The sequence below is a fragment of the Delphinus delphis genome, chromosome 3 (genome assembly GCF_949987515.2).
Source record: "Delphinus delphis chromosome 3, mDelDel1.2, whole genome shotgun sequence".
NCBI lineage: Eukaryota > Metazoa > Chordata > Mammalia > Artiodactyla > Delphinidae > Delphinus > Delphinus delphis.
In genome coordinates, this window is record NC_082685.1 from 16,621,887 (window position 1) to 16,642,945 (window position 21,059).

General features: G+C 48.7%; 1 protein-coding gene across 2 annotated transcripts; it reads right to left on the minus strand.

Moving 5' to 3' along the window:
- Positions 1-786: 786 nt before the first annotated feature.
- SH3BP5L (SH3 binding domain protein 5 like) lies at positions 787-13,021 on the minus strand. Of its 2 annotated transcripts, none has more exons than XM_060008182.1 (7): positions 12,930-13,021; positions 11,870-12,484; positions 6,796-6,858; positions 6,498-6,626; positions 4,847-5,008; positions 3,203-3,376; positions 787-2,636 (listed from the first exon to the last, which is right to left on the minus strand). In XM_060008182.1, exons 2-7 carry the CDS (start codon positions 12,050-12,052, stop codon positions 2,190-2,192), a joined length of 1,158 nt encoding a protein of 385 aa, XP_059864165.1. In that variant the 5' UTR covers positions 12,053-12,484; positions 12,930-13,021; the 3' UTR covers positions 787-2,189. The 2 variants fall into 2 exon arrangements, with proteins under 2 accessions (XP_059864165.1, XP_059864166.1); XM_060008183.1 differs by having other exon boundaries at positions 12,940-12,989.
- Between the last annotated feature and the right edge of the window lie 8,038 nt (positions 13,022-21,059).

Here is a 21,059-nt window from a genome sequence, read left to right on the forward strand (position 1 = left end):
CTCCTCCCTGGCAGCACCTTCTCCATCCCTTAGCTGACTCCCTCCTCACCTGGCTATAAATATAGGTGCACCCCTGGTGAGGTTTGGTCGAGAGCCTTCACTCTCCACTTCCTCAGCTCCTGAAGTTCTCATCTCTTCCCCAACCTGATTCCACCAGATGTTTCACAGGCAGTGGGTCCAAATGTATTCAAACCCCTCCTGACCCACCAACAGGTCAAGCCCTGACTTGGGAGTCACCTTTTATCTATGTTAAATTTTAATTTCAGATAGATGACAAACAACTTAGTATCTAAGTATGTCCTTAACACTGCAGGGGACAAAAACATCGTTTATCTGAAATTCAAGTTTAGCTGGGCATCCTGTATATTTGCTAAATCCCACAAGGCTACTTGTCCCTCCCCTTTCTTCATGCTCACATCCAGGATTGGCACCATCATCTTGTCTGCACCACCAGTGGCTGACAACACCCACTCCACCCTGCAGAGCCCTCCTTGGCGGGTAAGCTGGAAGGGTAGGGGGTTGCAGGGCACCACCGACTTGGTGCGCATTCACCCCAGCCCTGTGGCCATAAGCCTTCCCTCCTCTCATTGCCTGGGTTTGATCCATCTCAACCTTCACCTCCCAAGAGACCTCTGACTACCCCACCAAAAGAGCATCCCGCTTCACCCTGTTCCTTCCCACTCTCCATCCTCACCCCTTTCTCCTCTTCCCTCCCTGAAAGGGACAATAAACATTACTGTTACATAAACTATTTTATTTAAATAAAATCAGGGGCAGACCCTTTTCCCCCATACACACAGGCACATGCATGCACGCACGCACGCCCACGTCCTCCCCCTTCTTCCCTCCCCCCATGGCCACCTCAAACCTGGCAGTTCTCATCATGACCAAACTGCCTCAACCCTGGGACAGGGAGACACCTTCTATTCGAAGGCCTGCTCCTCCCCCAGTCAACGGCAGCAGCACACAGGCCTAGGCACAAGTTCTCCTGTCCAGAGTCCAGCTCTCAGCCCTCCTGGGGTGGGACAGGAGGATTGGTGCTCCCAAGGCACCTAGATCCAGTGTGGCTTCCCTACCTTTCCCCCGCCCCACGCAGCACAGGAGTACCACCAGACACCTGAAGCAGCTCCCTATGGAGGGCGGGTTCCCTCACCCCAGGCCAAACCTTCCCCATATCAGTGGAGGCTCTGCAGCCAAACCTGAGCACCCCCCAAGGGATCATGGACTAGGTACTGTTTGGTTTGGGGAAGAGCGAGGGAGAGCAATTGAGCACCAAGTTCCCCAACTCTACCCTGCAGGAGGATGCTGAGATTTGGTTCAGCATCCTCTACCCAGAAAAAGTAAATTAACCTAACTCCACAGCAGGAATGGCAAGGCCTTCAGCCATCAGGACCTCACTACATCTCCATCCCCCAACATGGACTCACTAGCACCTTGGCAATGTTAAGGACCCAGCCAAGCTGGGGAAACACCACACACACGGGAGTCTGTTTGGAGTTGGTGGTGCCCCCTTTATCAATGATGAGATTGGGTTTCACCTTCCCTGACACCAGTATCCCTCAAGTCCTGCTTTGAGGCACACATAGCAAAGTGGCTTAGGTCATGAGGAGGGAGCACTAAAGGGATGGGTGGTGTCTTCCAGAGTCACACAGTCCCACAGTGCATCTTACATGTTACACACAGGCAGGCTGGGACAGAGGACTGGGGCGCTGGGCTGCTAGGAGGGCTCGGCAGCATCCCTGCCACTCGGGACCACTCGGGAGATGGGTAGGTGGGAGGGGCACCCGTCCATTCACTCAAGCTTGGGGGGGCCAAGATGCCAGGACCCAGGTCCAGCACCCACCTTCTCTGATGGTGTCCCTGTGCCTTCTAGACAAATTTCCCTGAGGGGAAAAACCAGACAGATGGAAGAAGTCAAAAAGAGGGCAGCAAACAGTATCAGACTGTGAGGGGCCAGCAGGCGGAAGGGAGATGTGAGAGCCAAAGACAAGCCTTCTGAAAGGGTAAGGCAAAGAGAGCTGCCACCTGTCGGGGGCAGGGCAGGGTGAGGAAGACAGGACAGACTCAAGACACAGCCAACCTGACCTCTCTGGGGGAAGCGAGGGCCCGAGGAGAGGGAGCTAGGAGCCTGCAGGGCCCTCCATGGGCCAGTGGTGGTTAAGACTGCACCAGCCACCCTGAGCACAGGGCTACAGGCTGATACTGCGCTGGTGGCGGCCGCTACGACCCCCACTCCGGGGACCCAGCTCCTGGCCATCCAGACTGGCGTGGTCCGAGAGGCCCCGCAGGTGCTCCACGGAGTCGCACTTCTGCAGGTCTGAAGCCACAGTGCGCAGGCTCAGCAGGCTCAGCGTGTCCGTGTCGGGGGCAGGGCCAGGCCCCAGGCTGACACCCTCCTCCAGCCCCCCGCCCTCGGCCCCCTCGATGATCCCGCTGTCCCCATCCTCGCCACCATCAGGCCCGGCCTCGGCCCCCACTGGGGAAGAGCGCAGCTGGCCCGCGGGGTGAGGGAGCTGGCCCCGGCGCCGCGCATGAATCTGCTCGCTGATCTGCTCCAGGTTGCGCAGGGCGACTGAGTAGCGGGTCTTGGCCTGGGCTACCTGCTGCTCCAGCTCTGTCACCTTGGCCTTGTGCTCCTGCAGAGGGAGGGTCAGAGTCAGGTGACCCTCTGGGCAACTATCCGAGGCCCCTGGAGCTGCCAAGTCCTGTCAGGCCCACTCAGCATTCTGCGCTGGGGTCTCCCGTCCCAGGCCCTCGGCTCTGCTCACCACCAACCACTAATCTGCAGTGCTCCACCCAGCCTCTCTCCACTCCTCCTCCTCCTGGGGTCCTCCTTCCCCAGCAACCTTCCCTGCTCCTGCCTGACCTTCCGGGGCCTTCCTCCCACGTCTTCATTCCCACCCGCTCTTCCCCCTCTCCCCATTGTTGCCTTTCCCTATCTGGCCGATTCCTTTGCCCCATTCTCCCCGGTCTCCCCCAATTCTCACCTTTTCTCCTTCACCTCCCTTCTCTGCCAGCACTCACTTCCTAACCCCACCTCCCACTCCTGCGGGGTCATTCTGAGCACACCGGTTCCTCTGCACTGGCCTGGTGGATGGCCCAGAAAAGCAGATTGGTGTCCCCTCTACCTGCCCTCCCTTTCTATGCCTGCCCCCTCCCCCATCCTCCATCCACTCACCCTCCCCCTCTCCCACTCAGCTACCTCCAGGATCTGGCTGAACTGGGCCTTGAGCTCGAAGTAGGGGCGGCTCTTGCCAATGGCCCGCCGGAGGGTCTTCTGCAGGGCCTGAACCCGAGCCTCAGCCTGCTGGCACAGCCGCGTCACCCGCTGGTGTTCCCGCTCACCACGAAGCCGCTCCTCCTCGGCCTCATTCACCTGGCCCAGGTGGGATGGAGGGCACACATCACTGAACTCGGTCCCACCCTCCTGCCCCTATAGCCTGCTCAGGCTGCCACTCCAAATGTTACCCTGGGGGAGATCCCCCACTGCAGAGCCTGGAGAGAGTACTGAGCTCCCAAGACACAAAAGAGAACAGTGAGTCCTTGTACCTGCCTATTGTTACCTGTACCAACCGCCTCTCAGGTTCGTTGCTACCAAGAGGTGCCGGGGCCCTCTGGACCACTTGTGAGCGTGTAGGGAATGTCCACCTGTGAGCACATCTGCCACAGCCATGGTCCTCAGAGAGCCCTCAGTGCTGGGGGCTAGGGCTGGGGGAAGGGAGGAGCCTCACTGTGGGGAGCCACAGCTCTGCACTGAGTTCTCCAGGTTTCTGTGCCTGAGCAGGTAGCAGGCAAGGGCTCCAGCCACCTCATCTACCAGGACCAAGGGGCTGACCCCGCCTACACACAGTTTCAACAACCCCTCCCTCGGTATCATGCTCTCCTCTGTGTGAGTTCCAGAGTGGAAGTGGAGCTCCTGCTCTGCGTGAGGCCATGGGCCTGGACTAAGGAGCACACAAAGAACCTCAAGACATGACTACTCCTCAGGAGCTGACACGTACTGCTACAGACTAAATGTTTCTACCCCCCCAAAATTCTTATGTTGAAATCCTAACCCTGAAGGTGGGCCCTCTGAGTGATGATTAGGTCAAGAGGTGGGAGCTCTCACAAATGGAATTAGTTTCCTTATAAAAGAGGCCTTGGAGAGCTCCCTAGCCCCTTCGGCCATGTGAGAACACAGTGAAAAGACAGCTGGCCATCTGGGAACCAGGAAGCAGGCCCACTGCAGACACCAAATCTGCCTATGCCTTGATCTTGAACTTCCTAGCCTCCAGAACTGTGAAAAATAAACATCTGTTGTTTAAACCACCCAGTCTGTTATTTTATTGTAACAGCCCTAATAGACTAAGACACTTGCCCTTTACAAGGTGAAGGTGGCAGACTAGAGCTGATGCCAGGGGTCCTCCCACTCCCTGGTAGCCATAGAGTAGCTTGGAAATAATACACAAATCGTACTTCAAAAACCAAGGTACACTGGCAGAGCTCAAAAGCAAGAAAGGGAGAACATTCAGCAAATAGAAGCAAGGGGTCACAGCTAAACATAACAAAAGAGTGTTGAATCCAGAGCAATCAGCAGGAATGAACTATTTGGGTTAGTCCCACATCTGGAGGCAAAGGTTCAAGAAGAACCCAGAAAGACATTCTAAGTCAGAAGGAAGTGTATATGGGATACACTGGAGGCCAAACAGGGCAGAGAGCAAGGACCAGATTTTGCCTGAAACAGAATCAAAACGGAGGGAAGTCTGGAGTGCAGGAGAGAAAGGATTAAGGAAGGTGACAGGATGCAGGGAAAGGAAAGGAAGTACAGGAACTGGCAGGAGGGACCTACTGGCACTGCCTGGCTCACCTTGCAGGTGGCGTGGTTGAGCATCTCCTGCCACGTGGGGTCCAGCCGGTTCTTGTCAGCCATGACGCCCTGCTCAGCCACAAACACCATCTCCCGGGCAGCGTTGTGCATGCTCACAGCCCGCTCATACCGCAGTGCTGCCTTCTGTGTCTCCTGCTGGGCCTGGAGGGAAAGGACCATCAGGATAGGGAGCCGCAAAGGACCCCTGGCTGCCCATGGAGACCCGCCCTGGGCAAGGACAAGAGAAGGAGGAAGGCCCACTGCAATGTTGGCTTCACTTCCCAAACTGCACTAAGAATAAATGCTGAGGAAGTAAAATTCTATGAAGAATACGTTGCAAGGATATAGCTCAGAGAAGAAATATATGTAGAAAAAGAAGGATACTGCAGTGGAGGGTGAGTGTGTAAATCCAGCGCTCTCGAAGGCTGCTGGCCTTCTGCCCTAGGGAGAACAAAGAAAAATCCACTACCTTTAGTTGGAAGGTGGTTAGTTGATGGTTGAGACCATCAACTCCAGTCCAGCAGGTAAACTGAATGAAATAACCAGACAAGTGCTTGGAGATATCATCACAACCATATTTACCAAACAAAAAACTGGAAACAAACCTAAGTTTTCAGTTACAGAGAACTGGTTAAACGAATAACAGTACATCTAATATAAAGAAATATTAAGAAGCCCTTAAAAATAATGGCAAGTATGGGTATTTCTTGACATGGAAACATGTCCTAATATAATAAAGGAATAAAAATTGTACATATGTGATCCCATATTGGCAGGATATATACAAAAAAAATTTAAGGAATTATTTGTGCTATATTAATCACATTTTTTATTTTCTATGTTTTATGATGCTTTGATATCTTGGAGGCCTTGCTGGCTCTCCTAGGGCTGGCTAATTCCTACAGACACACTCCTAGGAATGTGAGCACACTCTTCATATGCAAATCAACCAATCCAAAGCCCATCTATCACACAGCAAGCCAGTATTTCCCCTGCCCTAAATCACTGAAGGGCCAGGACCAGAAAACTAGAGACCACCCCTATAGCCCAGAACCTGCCTCAATTATTCAAACTAGCCAATCTTAAATTGGCTCAAAGTTGCCTACCCTGCCCTACCCATTCCTTCCCATAAAAACCACAATAAAGGCTCTACAATAAAAGCTCTAAGCCAAGCTTTCCCCTCACATTTTCTGCCTCCTCACCCACTCAGGTACTTCCCCATGTAGCCCTGCATGATGTGGCAGGTCCTTTTCTCTTAGGAACTGTTAAGTCATAAATTCTTCTTTGAAGGCAGCTGTCTCTGTGTCTGTCACCTTACCATACTTGACTAAACAAATCCCAGGTACAAAAATCATGAAACATGCACATGGTTGGATTTGGGGAAATATCGGTTTTCTTCTCCTACCTTGTTTTATAGTTACAGGTTACAATTACAGCCTTCCAATAGTGAGCCCACATTATTTGTGCAAAGAAAAATTTAAAAAGAAGGAAATGGGTAATGGGGTGGAGGAGCAAACAAAGAAAAGAGAGACATGAACCAAGGGGAACAGAAGAGGAAAAGAATGGTGATCTATCTCACACCCCATACAGAGACAGAAGAGTACAGGGCCAGGCTCTGCATGCGGCCCCTACCTCAGAATGTGGGTCATACCTCCTTAGCCAGCCGCCGAGCCTCATAGTAGGGCCGGGCCTTCTCGATGCAGCTCCCCAAGTGGGAGCCCTGCGTGTTGAGCTTCCTTGCTGACTCCTGCAGGATCCTCCGGTAGGTGGTCCTGGCTTCCTGGCAAAAGGATAGGGACATGGGCAGAGGGAGGCATGCATGTGGGTCCCAGCCCCTCTTGTTTTCCATACATGCCTCTTCCCCTGCCACTGTACTGAAAGAGGAGGGAAAATGATGAAAACACCTTTGGAACCAGCCCAGGAGTGTGTGGAAAAGGAGCAACACTCACATCCAGCTGCAGCTCCACCTGGTTGATCTCCTCACTGGCCTGGTTCAGATGCTCCAGCTCCTCCTGCCAGAGAGGGGCAGAAAGTTAGAGCAGTGGAAGTAAGCAGCCTCACATGAACCAGGCAGGGCAGGAGCACAGTACACAGAGGGAAAGCCCAGCCAACCAGGGAAGTGTAGAAATGCAGCAGGAGGTCATTGTCAAATGCCTCCTGTCAGAGACAGAGTAATATATAGCCTCCTGTAATCCTCACAATTCCACCTCTAAACCCCCATTTTAAAGATGAGAAAATTGAGGTTCAGAGTATGGAAAACTCCTATGCACACAGCAAAGTGGCAACAAGCCTGTGCTCTCTCCATCAGACTGCACCACCTCCTCCTCGTACTCCAGCCAGAAGGAGTCTCCTTCAGGGCTAACGGTCTCTGTCCCAGAGAGAACACACCCGCTGGGCCATTCACTCAGCATACTTTTACTACACACTTATCACAGTTCAGCACCATGAGACCTGAGGATTCAGAACACAAAGAGGTGGCAGCTCCGGCCCAATAAGTAAGCAACAGGCCCTCAGTGGCGTGAGGAGCCACGTGAGGGGTGGGCATGGTAGGGGCTGGGAATCAAAAGGAGAGCAGGTGCCCAGGGAAGGCAGATTATTGGGTGAGAAGCCAGAGGGGCTGTGGCACAGGGACAGGATACTAGGGCTTCTCCCAATGGCAGGGGGAACCCCTCAGAGACTAATGCCACCTGGTGGTCTAGGAAGGCAGAGATGGGCAATGTAGGGAAAGCTTGGAGGGGCCAGGGAGACAAAAGTGGAGGCTGTCTGTAGTTCTCCAGGTGGGAGAGGAGAGGGCAGACCCCAAGGAAATATAGGATGCAAAATCATTAGGGCTTCGTGGACAATTAAGGTCAAGATTAGAGAAGAATGCATGGTTCAAGAGGCCTCTAGGCCTGCTTGGGCAGTGGTGACAGGACCCCAGGTAGATCCTGTGGGAGGGAGGGAGAGAGAAAGAGGCTCAGGAAGAAGTCACCAGACACGCTGGCTTGAACGCCTCACTGGTCCCAGGGCTGGCAAAAGAAGCAAGCCACCCAGGCCTTTCAGTGGCAGAGAGCAGGGAGGGTGCTGGCCTTGAGTATCCTCCCCTCCCCTTGGTGAAGTTCCTGGGGTCCAGTGAGCCAATGACACTCCTGAGGAGGAGCAATACCCAGAGAGATGCCTGATGCTCGGCTACAGGATCCTCCTCCAGGAGCCCTGCAGCCCCTGGACAGGCCAGCAGTAGCCAGCATGGTGTCTGCTTACTGCCCATGGCCCAGACACAACCTGCACTTGGTAGTGAGTGACACTGCCATCACTGCTCTCACACCTCATTTGGCCCTTCCAACAACCCAGTGTGTGATCCCCCTTTAGTCCATTTCTATACCCCATCTCCAGCCCTAAAAAACTTGAGTCAGCAAGTAAGAATCTAAGAAACCAAGTTGTGTGCTCTAATTACAGTGTAAGGTAGAACACAAAGAAAGAAACATATAACAAATCCAGGCATGTGAAAGGCTCTGGCTATTGACCCACAGAAGCAGGCATGTCTTTCTATACAGAAACTCATATCCACGAAGCACCTCCAGCAATTTAAAAAAAGGCCTCCTGTTGACTCTGAGGTCTGCCCTGCGGAGTCACAAAGCTCTTTCTAGCAGGACAAAGAGACTGGCGAGCAGAGCAGGCTGGAGGGCAAGGTGGGCAAGGGGGTGGGGGATGGGGGCAGCCCGGCCAGGGCAAAGCAGAGCAGGAAGCCAACAAGCAGCCAGGGCTCTGTTTTGGGCCGTTGGCAACACATTCCATTTGGCCTGCTCCACCAGGGGACTCCTGGCACCCGGCTGAAATGGAATTCAAGGAGGATGAAGTCTGAGTCAGCGTACGTCATCCATCTGTGAGCCTGCAGCCAGCAGGGAGGGCAGCCTCCTCAGAGCACACCGGGCGCATTCCAACGATGCCAGGCCACTGAGTCAAAGGCACGGGCGCTTGGGCTACAGATGTTCCTGCCCAACTTGTGCAAGCCATTAAAACACTCAAGCCCAAAATGGAGTATAATCTCATAAACTGTGAATCACTATGTTGTACACCTGGAACTTACATAAGATTATAAATCAACTATATCTCAATTAAAAAGAAAAACACTCAAGCCCACAGTCATCAGCAGGGCCAGGGTGATACATGACCCAAAGACTCAGAAATAAGGTAAAAATGACTGCCCAGAGAAAGCTAAACCGACACATCAGACGACGCAGAGATTGCAGAGTCACTCTGAGGAGAAGCAGGTGAGTGCACACATCTACTTACCTGAGGAAAGAATGTGCCATCATAAAGGGGGCTAAGAAAAGTCATAGGAGAGGAGACCCAGGCCCATCCTAGTACAACCCTCCTTTATTCCTTCCTGCCACTGGGACTCTGTCTCTCTCAGAAAGCTGAGGACCAGCCTGGAGGCCTCAGAGAAGTATGCTGAGGTCAAGACACAGAGACACATCCAGTGGACTTCCCTGGGGGGCAGCACACTCCACGCAGGCCTAGAGCTGGCCTCTACCTGGCTTCCCTCCAACTTCCAGAAGGATCCCACCAGACAAGGAGGCACAAGCTGCCTGCCTGCCAAGACTCCCCACCCCCCACATCAGAAAGAGCCTTGCCCTAAGGGACCATTTCTGGTAGTTGAGAAAATACCTGAATAGGGTCTCCACCTTTGGGATATCCTTGGATCAGTGGACTCTCACAGGCCACAATTAGAAGCACTTCTCGCCCCACCCAGAAGGAGAATTCACATATCTGGGCACAGCTCAGGAATGGGTGCTTTTAAAGTTCCCTGGTAGGCTCTGATGGACTGAATGCACTGATCCATTCAAAGTGCTGAAATATAGTATCAGGATAACATGATCTTGTACACTGTCAACACTAAAAAGAAACTCAAAAGACACATACCCCAATGTCTTTCTCATCCAGAAGAGCCCAAACCCAGAAGGTCTGAATGCCACCGGCCTCCTCCATGAAAGGTACCCCTCACACCAAGCTGCCTCTCCCATGTGGCAAGAAGATGCTGAATGCCTGCTGAGGTCAGAGCACTGGCCCAGCTTCATCAGCGAGGGAGGCCTCTACAACATGACCTTGCCTCCCTACGTAGCCCACAACATTCCACAATGTGCCCTCCAGTTTAGCAAGAGAGACTAAGGTCCGCCTGCCCCTCTTGCTCCAGTAACACTGCAAGCTCACTGAAGACAAGGTGAATCTTACTGCTGCTCAGTAGTCTCCAACCCTCACAGAGCTCATACAACAGAACCGTCTGTGATGATGGAAATGTTCTACATCTGCAACTGCCAACAGCACCTGGGGAACTGCATTTTTAATTTTTATTTATTCCTAGTTGATTTAAGTATCCACAAGCAACTAGTGGCTACTTTACTGGACAGCACAACATGAAAGCTGCCTTTTCATACTACCACCTTTGCCTGTGTAAGCAATGGAAAAATACACAGGAGCGACTGAGCAAAGAAACTGCAGTGGATTCTCCTCTGGAAGGGGGCAAGGAATGTTGCAGAGGGGTGTATGAAGGACGACAACCAGGCCCTCCTCCCTGACAAACAGACAGAGGTCTCTTTCTCAAAGCACAACCTATGAACTTTCATCAAAGACAGGCAAAAGAGTTTGTGAAAGAAAAGAATCATAGCACTATGTCAGAGCAGAGCAGAAATGAGTTGAGCAAATCGGCTAGACCAACCCTTCACTTTACTGATGAAGAAACTGAGGCTTGGAAAGGTTACATAACTTACATGAAAATCACAAATCATCCGGCCAGAGGCTGCTTGAATCTCAGCCCAATGCTTTTTTCACAACTTGTTTCCTCAGTGGACAACAAATCTATAAAGAACTAGCAGGAGAAATTGAGCTGTTCTCAATACAGTGCCCATGAAACACAGCAGAAATAAATTACTAACTCATGTCAGTAAACAAATGGCTCATTACTGCTCCACTATAAGCACAGACACGGTTTCTCCACACACATCCTGGGAAACCCCACCAAGAGAGAGCAGGAAGATGCTAGGATGAGCTTTGAAATCTCCGTGACTCACTGAAGTAATCTAATAAAGGTTTGTTGACAGAAAAGCCCAGGAATGAGAGCCCCGGGATGCTCTTGCTCACCTACAGAGGTGTGAGTCACCTCCACATCAGAATCCTGGAGATGCTACCATACCAAATGGCAGACTCAGGCCCCAAACACACAGGAGCACCCTGGCCCTCACCTGTCCAAACAGCTTCTCCAGGAAGCCCTTCCCTGCCACTGCCCAGAAACACTGAGATCCAGCCTCATTTGGCCATGCATCTACTACACATGGCGCCTATCCTCCTCCCCCACTGCTCTGAGGTCTCCTTCACAAAGTTCTGCCCTTCTACCAAGTAGCCTGTAAATGCTCCAAGGCAACAAATCAACTCTTCCATTCATTTGACTGACCCAGCATCCTCAGAGCCAGAAATCTGTATTATTAAGGACTGACCACAATTGATACAACGTTCTGAACACATCAGATTTCCTTACAGGCCTAAGCCTGATGCCACCTTTATAAGACATGAAAGGTCTCACCTCTCACAAACATGAATGTCCCTGGGAGGCACTGATGAGAAAGCAGGAGAGAGGAAAAGATTCAAAACTGCCTCCCGATCTCAAAGCCATCTTCTCTCACATCCCACTCATGCTACATCTCTGAGCCAACAGCCCCTTTGTTTATTTGGAAAAGAAACAACAGTTCTACTCTCTACTGACCTAAAGTGTGCTTCCTGCATCTATTGCCAATTTGTCACTTCACTTCATCAGTGAAGCCTTCAGCAACACACCCCAGGCACCCAGGCCGGGCCTTTCTCTGTACTCACACCGCACACAACTCTTTTCTCGCTTGTCACACTATACTGCAATGATTTGTTGACAAACTTGTTTTCCTTTCCTGCCCGTGCACTGGGAAAAGAGTAAGTCTAACCCCTCATTTATCTGACAGCTCTTCAGAAAAGCTGGAATCTAATCTCCCTATCTCTCCCCCAGCTCAGTCTTCTGACCTGTATTCTAGGATCCAGTTCTTCTTCTTCTCTTGGGGACAATTTGGCTTCACTGCTGTTGCTTCCACCTCCTCCAGGCTCCTCTGCAACTGGGCTCCGTGGGACTTCATCCTCTACAACCTCAGGCCGAAGCTCCCCCTGTGGGGTCTCCCGTCCCCCTGGAACCTGCCTGAGTTCAGCCATGCTGATGGGGAGAGGGCACAGCCCTATACAAAAAAGAGGACTGACATGCTGGGACCAGGGCCCCAGCTTGGGGCTTCCTGGGCTCTGGGTGGCAAGAAGAAGGGTTTCTCTTCTCAAAGGGTGGAAAAAGAGGGCACAGGAAGAACCTCACACTCGGTTAGAGGCCGAGATTCAAGTTGCCGGTGGGGTCCCAAGAGCTATAGCCTTGTATGTGCAAAAGTCCTTCCCTCCCCGTCACGGGGAGTCCACCAGAAGAGACCCGGAGCAACAGCTCCGAGACAGGAGGCAAAGGGGGCCTGGATCCTGGGCCGAGGCCTGCGAGGAGGAGCACCATTCGGGAGGGTGGAGGCAGGCGCCTCCAGGCTGTGGTGGCAACTGGAGAGAAGGCTGGGCCTGAGCAGAGGCTGCTGGATGAGAGTCTCTGGGGAGTTGCTGGGGAAACAAAGGCCAAGTACATGGTCAGCATTCGAACGTCGGCCACCAGCCCCTTCCAACCCCTCAGCCTCCGAAGAACCCGGCCCCCTTCCTCCCACACCCCCACATTCCGACCAACCCCCTCAACTTCTTTCCCGCGTTCCAGGCTCTCGGCCCCAGCCCCTCCCCCACCAGCGCCTTCCAGACTTCCCTCCGCACTCTCATCCTCTCCACCGTCTCCTCCAACCCTCCCCGCTTCTGTTCTGGCCGCCCCATTCCACCCCCACCCAGCTTTGCAAATCACCTTGTAACCCCCAGCCCCACCCCACCTCCTCTTCTCTCTCTAACCCTGTGGACTATCCGAGCCTCCCATCTCCAACCCCGCTCTTCTTAAATCCCAAGGACCCTAGCCCCAGACCTCCTACGCAGCCGGGAGCAAAGGCGCCCCTCTTCTCGGCATTACCTCAGTTTACCTTCCCTTGCGCGGACCTTCTCCACTGCGAACAATCTTCCCCCGCCCTCCCGCAACAAGCCTGTCCAACCAAGTACAACAAGGCCGCGAGGAAACGGAAATACATCATCCTGTAGCAACGCCCTCCTGCCCTCTCGCCCCTCCCCCTCACGCTCGCCCGCAAACCAGGCCACATCTGGATATCCCCAGCACTCATCCCCGCCCAGCCTTCGGTTTCCGTACGAAATGGTGCCTCACGGCGCTGACGCTCACCTTACGTTGCCTCCGGCCCATCCTCCACCACTGATAAATGACATTGAAATATGAGAGGGTTGTGCTGAGAAAAACTAGGGTGGGTAATGGAAGTCGAGAATCTCTGGTGAATAAGGAAGTGCTAGAAATAAAACGGAGATTGGACAATCGTCTCAAAGAGATTGCTGCCATCTTACTTTACGGCGCTGGGTTCTGGTTACACACAAAGTCACTTCCGGCCTTGCCCCGGAAGTCGGAAGTGGGCTTGTGGGCTTGTGAGTTTCCGGCCGTAGCAGTCTTCGTCGTTCAAGGCAGGCGCGAGCGGACTCTGCTGCTGGGACGAGGGGTAGTTTTCCAGGAATGACTGTCCTCACTCAAGTGAAGTCAGCGGTGCCCTTAGTTCGTAACGGGGTGTAAACGGCAGCTCTGATAGGTAAATCTCTCCTGCCGGCGTCCCCCCCATGGCCCCAGCGCTGCACTTCGCCAGCCCCTTCCCGAGCTAGGCCCTGTCCCACTGAACGTCATTGCAGTGGGGTCACTGATTACCCCATGAACACTGTTTAGAAGTTTCGTTAGTCTGAACTCAGTGCTCTCGTGCACGCTGCTCAGAAGCCCGCGAGGAGGAGGAGTTTGTTTACATGGCTTTGTGTATCAATGAAAGGACCTGACCTAAAGTCATCACTTCTGAGTGTCGCCAGGAGAGGCCTAAGGGGAAGGCTTCAGGATGGATGTTTTACTTTTGCAAAAGACCTAACTTCCTCTGAGGTGAACAAGTCAAATGGACTGAATTTTTCCTTCTTCCCTTTGGAACTCCTCCCTACATCCCCTTGCCCCATGAATAACCACATCAGGGAAAAAAAACAAAAAAAATTTTTTAAAGAAGTAGAGCCAAATATATTTTTTAATATATTATGATTTAAAAGATGTTTAATATATTATGATTTAAAAGATGTTTTTCGACAAAATTGGAAATTTTATTTTTTAAATTCCAGAAGTGATTTTTCTCCAGTGAATCAGCGAGACCCTAACAGTTCTAAGTAGACAGATCTGATGGATAATGATGCCTCAGACATATCACATTCCTTTTTGTTATTAAGGTGCCGTACAAAAACCATGAAAATTACATACAGAAATCAGAAACTACTTATTTGTTATCTACCAGTCTCATGAATTTTGCAAAACTGGAGTTTCACTGTAATGGTTCTATTTAACCTACCATCTTCTGTGTACCCTAACCTGAATTTTCTAAACCTTTCCTGTTCAGCACTACTACAATATCTATTATCCTTATATTTTGTCCCACAGCGTCTTTTGCCTGTGCATTCATTCCTTAGCAGGCATGAGCTTCAAATTGTCACATATCTGTTGCATTTGGTGGGAAAACATCTTAAATACATGTAATGCCCAGACTGCTCCTAGATCACATCCTGAGGTTCAGTAGCCTCCCTGATGTCTCCACTGGCCTCCCCCAGGGTTAACTCTCACTCACCAAGAGCAAAAGTGATCTCATCATGTATAGACTGTAATATCCCCAGCGGTTTTTCTGCTGAGTTTGGATAATGTTTCAGGTAGCAAGAGGTTAGCTTCTGAGTCACCCTTGTCCTGGGTTTCCTCTTACTTCTCTGACCTGTTGGTTAATTCCTTCATACAGTGTGTTTACTGAGTGTCTGCTACATGCCAGGAACTAGCAGCATGTAACTTATAGTCTGTGGTGCTCATTTTATAAATTGGCAATATTCAAACTAATCACAACTCAGAAATATGTTTTACCTTGCAACCTAGTATACATATATGTATGTAAATATATTCATAACAAAAGTTTCAGGAAAATATCTTTACTCAATATGCAAACCGTATTAATATTTGCTATACTATTATTTTTAATGCTGGTGGAGACCTATTCTGTTGATTTCATGAGCCACTCTCAGTTTGAAAACCCTGCCCTAAATGTCAGTGCTTCCCAGGCCCTGATGCTAGTCTCTTACCTCATGCAGCCTAATTTCTCTGAAAGCCCTCAACCAAGTGCATGGCTCTGACTCCTACCCATGGCTACTGCTCCTTCCTTGGACCTCTGTCTCTACCCAGAATCCCCACAGATCACATTCTGAGATCCAGAAGCTTCTCAGACCAATGGCCAGTCCATGGCTGCCTCTCACTCATTGTGTACAAATCTGATTTCATCCCCTTTTCCCAAATCCTGCTGCTGCTTCTATATTTACTTTGTTGGTGAATGGTTCTAATCATCAACCTATTTACTCCAAGGAGAAACCTAGAAGACATCCTAAATGAATCCCCGTCTTCACTCTGCATCACATTAAGTATCTCAGAGAGATCCCTCCTCTCCATTTCATTGCCATTGCTTCAGCTTAGACCTTCCTCACCTCCCCTGTAGATAATATACCTCAAGAATCTTCTAAATTAGCTCTGTAGAATAGAACTTTGAGCAATGATGCTAATTTCTGTAACCACACTGTTCAATATGGTAGCCACTAGCCATGTGAGGGGTGCTTGAGAGCTTAAAATGTGGCTAGTGCAACTGAGGAACTAAAATTTTAAGTTAAGATAGCCATACATGGCTGGTGACTAATATATTGGACAGCACAATATCAATGTTCTCCCCACCACAAGTGTACTGCCTTCCAGTCCCTGACACAAATAAACAACCAACCAACCCCTGTTGATGAATGAATGAAATATAAAAATATGAAAGCCATATAAAGATGTTAGTAACATCACCAATTACTAGGTAGCATTACAACTCATCTCTTTTATTAGTAAATTAATTTCTTCATACAAAAACTCTGTTATCTTCATGTTTAAAAGCTACCTTTATTAGTTTGTTTTTTTCTACCAGTAGAAACTACCTTTTATGGGTTTTTTCCTATCAGTCAAATATTTAATAAATACCACCATCAGTTGCTCATTAAACATATTAGTTGACTAGTGTATAGTGATAGAAAGCAGATCAGTAGTTGCCTAGGGGAGTGGTAGGAGGGATTACAAAGTAGCACACAGAAACTTGTGGGTAATGGATGTATTTTCTATCTTGATTGTTAGGAAGATTTGATGTGTGTATACGTTTGTCAGAAGTTTTCAAACTTTACATTTCAATATCTGAAATTTTGCATGTCAATTATACCTCAGTAAAGCTGTTTTTTTAAAAAATCTGATTGAATACTTGCTGCTCCCAGAAATAGAGTCTACCAATAAAGGTTGATAAAAGGGACAGCCTTTACTCAAATGCCAGAATTATTTCTACCCTTGTTAAATCTACTGGGTTTTCCAGAAGTAAATTATTTTCCCTGACTTGCTCATGTCACTTGACAATAAAAAAAAGCAAACACTTATGCAGTGCTTATCTTGTACAGGCACTGTTCTGAGCAGTTTATATCTATTCATTTGATCCTCATGACAACAAACTGAGGTATATTGCACCTCCATTTTACAATTAAGGAACTAGAGGTTAAATAACTTGATCCAGTTTAGTGGAGAGTTGGAGAGAACAGACTGGAAAGGCAGGTTGGAACAGGTGAAAAAGGGACTTAATATCGTATCAGGAGAGTAAACTTCATTTAGTGGTTAATAAAAACCTTTGACAGTTTTTGAGCAGGAGTATGACACAGCCAGAGCTTATTTTAGGGAAATTCATATGGCAGTTCATAGCTGTATTCGCCGATGCCTGGAACACTACCTGGCATATAGTAGGCCCTCCATAAATGTCTTGAATATTTATGGAACCATGTTGGGAGTTATTTATTGATGTAGATTTGTGGAGAAAGACAACCATTGGGATCCAATATTTTCAAGTTGTCAAATATGCCCATAACTTTATTCTTGACCTTCTAACTTTCTCTCACTACACTCATTATTACTGTTCCAATTATCATTCCCGTCTATAATGACTCCCATAAGAAACAAAAATACACCTTCCTGTATTTTCTCTTCATGGTTTGAGTTCTCCCCTCCATAGCTACACAAAAGAAAGTTCTGTAATCGAGCCCTCTTTCACATGTGTGTCAAACCTTGTGTACAGTCATCATGTACAAATTTCTCTTTTCCAGGTTAAATATTCTCAGCCCATTCAGTTATGTGATGTATCTATCACCATCCTAGTCACTCCTCTGGGACTGGCCAATGTCACTTAAATGCATGACATCAATACCGAACAGTGAGTCCAGAAATATCCCAATTAGTCCATTTATATGGCTTGAAAAGCTTTGGAATTATCCTCAACCAGTCTCCTCTACACCAGGGGTCCCCAAACCCCAGGCCACGGACCGGTACTGGTCCGTGCCTGTTAGGAACTGGGCCAAATGGCAGGAGGTGAGTGGCAGGCAAGCAAGCAAAGCTTCATCTGTATTTACAGCCGCTCCGCATCGCTTGCATTACCACCTGAGCTCCGCCTTCTGTCAGATCAGCGGTAGCATTAGATTTTTATAGGACCGCGAACCCTACTGTGAACTGCGCATGTGAGGGATATAAGTTGCGTGCTCCTTATGAGAATCTAATGCCTGATGATTTGAGGTGGAGCTGAGGGAGTGATGCTAGCGCTGGGGGATGGCTGCAAATACAGATTATCATTAACAGAGAGGTTTGACTGCACAGAGACCATAAAAAGTCAATTGCTTGCAGACTCATATCAAAACCCTACCAGTGAGTGGCAAGTGACAATTAAGCTGCATCTGGTGGCAGGCTTTATAGTGGCAAGTGAGTTGATGTACTTCAATTGTACAGCTGCATCTGCTGGCAGACTTTAAGTCAGAATAGGACACATTTTAGTCCGCGCATGGCCCGCCCATTATTTTATTTACCACTTCCATCCGCGCCTCTTTCCCACACTGTACACTTGTCTCAGTCATGTTTTGGTAAGCCCACAAGCTAACCCTAGCCAAGATGAGTAAAAAACAAATGTCGCTGGAGAGCTTCTTTGAAAAGGGGGAAAGACCCAATGATGGGACAGCAGAAGACTCTAAGACGCCAACAAAAAGAAAGCTGCATTTAAAAGAAAATACCAGGAGTCCTACTTAAATTATGAGTTCATTGCAACAGGTGATTCACATTCTCCAAGCCCGCTTTGTATAATATGTGGCGACTGGCTATGCAGCGAAGCCATGAAACCTTCAAAACTGCTTTGCCAAATGAAGACCAAGCACCCTGCATTAAAAGACAAGCCTTTGGGGTTTTTCAAGAGAAAAAAATGTGAACACGAAGAACAGAAGCAATTATTGAAGGCCACCACTTCATCAAATGTGTCTACACTGAGAGCATCATTCTTAGTGGCTAACTGCATTGCTAAAGCTGAGAAGTCTTTTACTATCGGGGAAGAGTTGATCCTGCCTGCTGCTAAGGACATTTGTTGTGAACTTTTAGGAGACCCTGCAGTTCGAAAGGTGGCACGTGTTCCTCTTTTGGCTAGCACCATAACTAGACGAATTGATGAAATAGCAGAGGATATTGAGGCACAATTGTTAGGGTTAATGAGTCACCGTGGTACCCAATCCAGGTTGACAGGTCTACTGACGTTGACAACAAGGCAATAATGCTTGTTTTTGTGCAATATATTTTTCAGGAGGATGTGCATCAGGATATGTTATGTGCACTTCTGTTGCTAACCAACACCACAGCTGCAGAACTATTCAAGTCTTTGAATGATTACATATCAGGAAAACTGAATTGGTCATTTTGTGTTGGTATATGCACGGACGGAGCAGCTGCCATGACTGGATGGCTTTCTGGTTTCACTACCTAGGTCAAAGAGGTCGCTTCTGAATGTGAGTCTACGCACTGTGTCATCCATAGAAAAATGCTGGCTAGCTGAAAAATGTCACCTGGACTTAACAACGTTTTTCAGGATGTGATTAAAATCATCAACCACATTAAAGTACATGCCCTTAACTCACGTCTCTTCATGTAGCTCTGTGAGGAGATGGACGCAGAGCACACACGTCTTCTCTTATACACAGAAGTGAGATGGCTTCTAAAGGTAGATCACTGGCCAGAGTTTTTGAGTTACGAGAGCTGCTCCAGAGATTTTTAGAAAAACAGTCACCACTGGCAGCACATTTCAGTGACACAGAATGGGTTGCAAAACTTGCTTACTTGTGTGACATATTCAACCCGCTCAGTGAACTCAATCTGTCACTTCAGGGGAGAACGACAACTGTGTTCAAGTCAGCAGATAAAGTGGCTGCATTCAAAGCCAAACTGGAATTAAGGGGGCAATGAGTGAACATTGGGATTTTTGACATTTAAACATCAGCAGAGATTTTGAAAGAGACTGAGCCAGGGCCTTCTTCCTCCCAGCTGGTGCATGATCACCTATCTCAGCTTTCAAAAGAGTTTGTGCATTACTTCCCAACCACAAAAGATCCCCGAACTGGGAAGGAATGGATCCTCGACCCATTTGTGAATAAGCCAGGTGAATCGACTTCATGCTAGAAGAGGATGAACTGCTTGAGATCGCAAATGACAGTGCCCTTAAAAGTATGTTTGAGACAACTTCAAATCTCCATACATTCTGGATTCAAGTCAAGGCCGAATATCCTGAGATTGCCACAAAAGCACTGAAAAGCCTGATTCCATTTCCAGCATCCTATCTTTGTGAAGCAGGGTTTTCTGCAGTGACAGCGACCAAAATGAGATTACGGAGTAGGCTGGACATAAGCAACACACTTCGGGTGTCACTGTCTCCCATTGCCCCCAGATGGGACCATCTAGTTGCAGGAAAACAAGCTCAGGGCTCCCACTTTATGGGAGTTGTATAATTATTTCATTATATTTCATTATATATTTCATTATATATTACAATGTAATAATAATAGAAATAATGTGCACGATAAATGTAATGCTCTTTAATCACCCCGAAACTGTCCCCCACCCCCCACCCTGGTCTGTGGAAAAACTGTCTTCCACGAAACAGTTCCCTGGTGCCAAAAAGGTTGGGGACCACTGCTCTACACAATGCTACCTTAAAATGTATCTACATCTCCCACCTCCATTCCTTTCTGGTTCAGGCTGTCATCACCCTAGGCCTGCATCCTGTGTCTGTTTTCCACTTACTTGCCTCCTGCTGCCAGACTTGTACTCCTTACACCGTGATGCTATACATGGATCAGCAGACATTCATTGAGTATCTGTGATGAGCAGGTACTGTGCTCATGCTTCAGGGCATTGTTTATGAGTGGGGCAAAGCCCCTCCCTTAAACTATGGGGGAGAAAAGCACATTCTAGCATAGGCATCTCCAGGTTTATGGAGATGGCATTTGACTAAACTGTTAAGAATGTGTGGATTTCAAAGCAGAGTTCAATTGCATTCCAAAACCACCACAAGCTAGGAGGAGAGGCATGGATTAGATTCTTCCTCATATCCTTCCAAAAGAACCAACTCTGCTGACACTTGAGCTCAGACTTCTAGACTCCAGAACTGTGAGAAAATAAACTTCTGTTGCTTAAGTCACTCAGTTTGTAGTACTTTGTTACAACAGCCCTAGGAAACTAATACAAGCCCCAAACTAGAAACAACCCAAATGTCCATCAGCTGTATTTATTCAGTAAAACAGGTAAAGTATGGTATAGTCACACAATGGAATACTATACAGCAACAAAAATGAACTAACTACAACCACACTCAACAATATGAATAAACCTTACATATGTAAAGTTAAGCAAAAGTATCAGACTCAAAAAGAGTACATATAGTATGATTCCGTGTATATAAAGTCAAAACTATAAATTAGCCCAAACTAATTTATGGTGTCAGGATTATGGTTACCCTTTCTGTGGGAGTAGAGACAAGAAGTGCGCCGAAGGGTTTTCTGGGGTTCTGGAAATATTCCATTTCTTAATATGTGTGCTTATGCATGGGTTTGTTTAGTTTATAAAAAAGCAAGG